The sequence below is a fragment of the Triticum dicoccoides genome, chromosome 2B, assembly GCF_002162155.2.
Source record: "Triticum dicoccoides isolate Atlit2015 ecotype Zavitan chromosome 2B, WEW_v2.0, whole genome shotgun sequence".
Taxonomy (NCBI): domain Eukaryota; kingdom Viridiplantae; phylum Streptophyta; class Magnoliopsida; order Poales; family Poaceae; genus Triticum; species Triticum dicoccoides.
Window position 1 is genome coordinate 113971795 of NC_041383.1, and position 5752 is coordinate 113977546.

Genomic DNA, 5752 nt, shown 5'->3' on the forward strand with positions numbered 1-5752 from the left:
AAGGCCCCTCTCTCTTCAAAAGAGAGTGAACTTGCAAAAGATTCTTTTACTGTACTTAAAATCATGTGTGTTATCTATCGAGTGTTTAGGATACGATATGGATACAATCATGCAATATGATATGTGTCGGACTCGGCGCCAAGGCCACCGTCCACTGCCGAGTCCGCCGTGGGCTCGCCCATGCGAAACATCGGCCTTTTCAGATCGACGAGCAAGCCTCCAGCCGCCGTGGCGAGCAGAGTCTCTGGAGCTCATCAATTGTTGTTCGATGCCGAGCAGGGGATGGGAAAAACCAGCAGCAGAAGAGGGCGGTGGGCTGGCCGCCACCGGCATGTACTACGCCGTCACGCTCTTTTGCAGGTCGGATACGCCCTGGCGTGGCTCGCCTTGCCATGCTCCTGCCCGCCGCCCCGCTCTTCTGCATGTCGTTGAGCGCGACACAGGAGAGGAGGATGTTGAGCGTGTGGCTTGGGAGCGGCAGGTCGGCGCGGTTGCAATCGTGGCCGACGCACATGATGATGGTTGGCTGGAGCTGCTTCACGACTCAGAGGGAGGCCGGTGTCGCCTGCAGGTTTCTGTGTCGACTGTGATGTGCGCGGCGACTGTCTCGTCGGGCACCGCTGATACGCTCAGGGGGCGGTGAGGGGCTGAAGAGGTCGAAGGCGACAACGGTGAACTCAAACGGGATGCTTGGCTCAGCGGCGAAGCGCGTCAGGCTGTCCTGCATGAGCTCAGCCTCGCCGGACACGGTGTCCGAGAGGAGCGATGCCGGCGGGGACGCCGGTGCAGCAGGATACTTGAGAGTAGACTAAGATTAAGGGGTGTCATTAACACATATCACACATATGCTTATATACGTTCCACGAGGAAGAGCTTAGATCTACTCGTCTACGATCAACACGAAAGTCGTGTGAAATTGCAAGATGAAGCTACTGTCAAAGGAAATTTCAAATGGTCGGCCGTGCACGATGAATTTGACAAAATTTGTTCAAAATAGCTCTAAACATGAACACGAAATTAAACATTTATGGCCGAGAAACTATAAATATATCATAAAAATGGAATGATAACATCGATGTACATCTTTTTCATGTAAAGCTTACCTCAAAAAGAATCACCGTTGTGTAGATTAGAAGGGATCGATGGAAGAAAAGAGATTAAAGAAGGAGCTTAATGGAGGTGGGACGACAAGAAACAAAATACATGTTGTATACTAGCCCATCCTCTCGTGTGAGAGGACCCACCGTATGTGAACGAGGTGGCTTGACCCAGCTTGGCGTGCAATAAACAGCCGATTCGGCCGTTCCTCCAGAGTCAGGCCAAGACATGTTTTAAGGTTCGTGTAGGCCAGGTTTTAGATGCAGCACAAGCAACCAAACATGCCAGATTATTCCAGCGTAGGCCTGGTTAGGATGGATGTGGGCAACCAAACGCATCCTTAGTTGCATGAGTTTGTATGGATTTAAGGTATGCTTATTGAGATGTACGATTGTGAAGGCGTGCCCGCGGGAGTTTGAGAGGCTTAACTTGCCAAATCCGGCCGTAGATGCTGTTAGTCACCTTATAATGTATTTGAAGATGGGCTACCCTTGCAACTGGTCCATTTCCATTTTGCCGCGGATATGTGTGGATGTATTGGTCAAGCCAGAGAAGATGAGATGACGAAAAGCATAACTAAAGTTAGGCATGGGCGGACACTGAAGAGTTCAGAGTGGCATCTCACTTTGTTGGCCTTTATCCTGCACTTTAGGACCACTTGCGCACCTTCAAATCTAATCTCATTCAGGAAAAAAAAAAAAGAGCTGTCACTGTGTACATCATGTTGTTGTATACACCACTAACGTTAACGAATCTGTTAAAACTCATATTAGAGGATTGCGATGAAAGCAAGGCGAGGGACAAGCGTCATAATTAGACGTGCTTTATACTCAAAAGGATCGTTACACTTTGGAAGACACGGACATTGTGCGATCATATTTGCGGGCGGCAGAGTCAATGCCGGCTTAGAGCTTTAGCACCCAGATTTGCGAAATACTCCCTCCGTCCTTTAAAGAGTGTACTTCCAACTTTCTTGGAAAGTCAAACTTTTTTATATTTGACTGTGTTTATATAATAATACATCAACATTTATGCCATCAAATTAGTAACATTAGATTCGTGATAAAATATACTTTCATTATATACCTATTTGATTTCACAAACATTGATATATTTTGCACAAACTCGGTCAAACTTTGAGATAGTTTGACCCTCCAACAAAGTTGAAAGTATACTCTTTAAAGGACGGAGGGAGTACTACGATTATCTATCCAGTTGCTCAACTTAGCCAACCTACAACAACAACACTTACGTCAAGCGTTTGCAGCTCCTGTAACTTGCCTTGCATTTCATTTCAAACCAAACTAAAGATAGAAGAGGTAATTAGCCAGATCTCAGTATGCTGAGATGGTTGGACGACGACACAGTGAACTACTAATTTCATCGGCTGTGGAAGGAGAAGCCCGCGGGGAAGAGGTGGAAGATGCCGCCGAGCAGCCTGGTGAGCGGGCCCTGCAGGTAGGAGACCAGCTTCCCCGCCGGCGGCAGCTGCGCGTCGCACTTGATGAGCGGCGTGTCCACCACCAGCGAGCACCGGCCGATGAACGCCGCCAGCGCGCTTGTCAGGTCCGCCTCCATCGTGAAGGAGCCGTTGGTGTTGGTCGTCGCGCCGGCCACCACCTGCCCCGCGCACCGCAGCTCCACCTCCGCGTCTGCACAGCACAGAACAGATCAATTAGCCATGCCATGTGTGTCGCAGTCGCAAGATTCAGGAACATCAAGGCATGCGTAGCGTACGTACTCGGGAACACGGGGGAGGTGGCGATGTCTATGAGGCTGCCGGTGTTGCACGGCACGACGCCGCTGACGACGAGCCTGCCGAGCTTCGCGTCGGCGCCGCCGAGCACGCACGCCAGCGCGGCCACGAGGAGGAGAACCACCGTAGATGCCATTTGTCGGGGCGCGTGAGAGCTTTGATTCGTCTGGCTTCTTGCTTCAGCTAGGACAACCTATTTATATAGTCACTCAGAAAGTGTACAACCAGCGTCCTCTTAATTTTAACCCGAGTTAAACTTAATCTGGATCAGCTCAATTACCTCGCTTTAATTAGTCTTGCCCAGTCATGAAAATCTTCTGACACTGATAAACTTCTACGCGGAGTAGTGTTACAATGATCGCCTTATGATGGATGAAGAACCTTTACGCTTTTCTGGCGGGCTAAAATCATTACGCGCGCTTTCCCCCCCTCTGAAACAGACCCCCATGGTAGTTAGTGCGTCCAAAAACAAGCTTTAGTGCCGGACTTAGTGCTGTGGAGAAGAAACGGAAATGCTGGATCGATAAACGGATCGGGTTGCCATGTCGGCAATTGTTTATCCCGCCATCACAAAGTTCGACGAGCTCTCGTGGTGCGCTTTTGTTGCCGTAGTGCGTTAACAACAACGGTCAGTAGCTGGCAGCTGAGAGAATGAGCTGATCGAGCTTTTATATATTCCCACTTGCGAGCCAACAGTAAGGCAGGCCAGAGACGAGTGTCCTCTCCACTGGCGCTTTGCGCGTTACTCCGCTCGTGACTAGGAGTAGCTCGATTACATATGTCCTGTAGATTAGTAGAGATGTACGTAGCACATAGTTACATAGGTACAAGACAACCGCCTAAACTGGACCGTGAGCAAAAGCTTCGGTTTGCTTACACCTTGTACAATGCGAGATGCTTCAGTGCTTAGCTCTATCCAAGAGGGATGTATGATTACTCGTCTCTTCTTTAATGAAAAAGGCTTCCGTCCCGCTATATAGATATAGCAACAGCCCGATATAACAAAGAGTCCAATGCTGGGGCAAATAGCGCACGCATGCCCAAAAGAAACAAAAGAGAAAGAAGAGAGAAAATAATGTAAACAGCGTCGGATCGATGAAAACGATGATAACCCGAAACCGTTGCGCCCACCGGAGATGTACCACCTCGCTCCAGGCACCTCGAACCTCCGCATACCAAGCAACACCTTCAGGAAGGAACACGACGACGACGACGACGCTGATGCTCGGACAGGTCCTAGGGTTTCCCCCGGTACGCGGAGGGGCATGAGGAAGGGGAAGACCAGTCGCCCTTCATGAAGGAACGATGGCGCCCACGGGCGTCACCGCGTCGGTGCCGGCAAGCCGACATAGATTTCTCCCATCCGCCAAAAACACCCACAACCCCGAATGGCCCGACGCGCTCCACCAGACAAGCCACCCACGAACGTGCGCCACCATGGTCTTGCCATCAACACCGCCGCCTCACCATGGTCATCGAAGCGAGACTGACGAGGACGAGAAGGAGCAGCCGGGAACGAGGAGCGGCAACGACAGCAGCCATGCCGGAGGAGACAACCTCCAACGCCATCAGCGCTCACCGACCGGACGCGGCAAGGGGAGCGTACCAGGCCCTCGAGCCAAAAAGGGGCTCGTGAAGCACCCGTCGCCGAGCTGCAGTGGACGAGCCGCCGTCTCCACAACCCCCCGCACGAGCCGCTCCACCACTGGTTGCAATTCGAACTAGCGACCTCCATCATCAATACACGCTGGTGTAACAACCGCGGCACCAAGCGAAATCTGACAACTTGCAACCTTTTCTTTCTTTTATTCTTTCCTTTTTTTCGCTTTGCTTTCTTTCTTTTCCTTTTTTTGTTTTTCTTCTACCTGGTTCGACATATTGTTTGCAAATACATGAACTTTTTCTTCAGATCAAAGAATCTTTTTCCGAAATTTGATGAATTTTTTTTAATTCGATGAACTTTTTTCCTTTTTTGTGTTTTTTCTGAAAAAATCCTTGATTTTGTTTTCAATTTTTGGCGAACTTCTTTAAAATTTGATTAACTATTTTCAAATTCGATAAAGTTTTTTTCAAAGTTGATGAACTTTTTTCCAAAATCCATGAACTATTTACTAATTTGTTGATTTTTAAAAAAATTGATGAACCTTTTCATATTTGATGATCTTTTTTTCAAACTTACGATCTTTTTTATTTTTGCGCTTTTTCAAATCATGAACTGTTTTTTGTGAATTTTTTCCCCAAATCTCCTTTTTCTAAGTTAGACGGTCAAACTACATTATGGAGCCCCGCTCAACCGTGAACGAGAAAACAAATCTGCTGCGAACCGAGCAGGTGAGGAATTGCACGAGATCAGATTTGTTTCATTCTTGTTTGTTTCCTTTTTTTCTCCATTTTTTGTTTGGTTTTATTTTTATCTTCATTTTTGTTTTTTCTTGTGTGTTTTCTTTTGTTTATTTTTGTTTTTCTCTACATTTTTGTACATGTCAATTTTTTTTGTAACAAGCGATCAACATTTTTTGTATTCATGTTCAAAATTGTCCAAATGCTTTTTCAACATCTTTCATATACTTGTTAAACATTTTAATAGCTAGTCAACATTTTTGAAAATACTTTTTCAACATTTTTAATACTTATTCAACATTTTTAAATACTCGTTCAACATTTTTTAATACCTATACAAGTTTTTAAATAATTGCTCAACATTTTTAATATTTATTCAGCATTTTCAAATAGTTGTTCAACATTTTTCAAGTTCTTGTTCAAAATTTTGTAAATACTTGTTCAACATTTTTCATATACTTGTTCAACAATTTTTAATACCTATTCAACATTTTTCAGATACTTGTTCAAACATTTCTAATATTTATTCAACATTTTTCAAATACTTGTTCAACATTT

General features: G+C 46.3%; 1 protein-coding gene across 1 annotated transcript; it reads right to left on the reverse strand.

Moving 5' to 3' along the window:
- Window positions 1-2257: 2257 nt before the first annotated feature.
- Window positions 2258-3014, reverse strand: LOC119367294 (phylloplanin-like). The gene is made up of 2 exons (XM_037632849.1): window positions 2840-3014; window positions 2258-2750 (listed from the first exon to the last, which is right to left on the reverse strand). The coding sequence occupies exons 1-2, from the start codon at window positions 2988-2990 to the stop codon at window positions 2479-2481; spliced, it is 423 nt and encodes a 140-aa protein (XP_037488746.1). The 5' UTR covers window positions 2991-3014; the 3' UTR covers window positions 2258-2478.
- Window positions 3015-5752: the final 2738 nt, after the last annotated feature.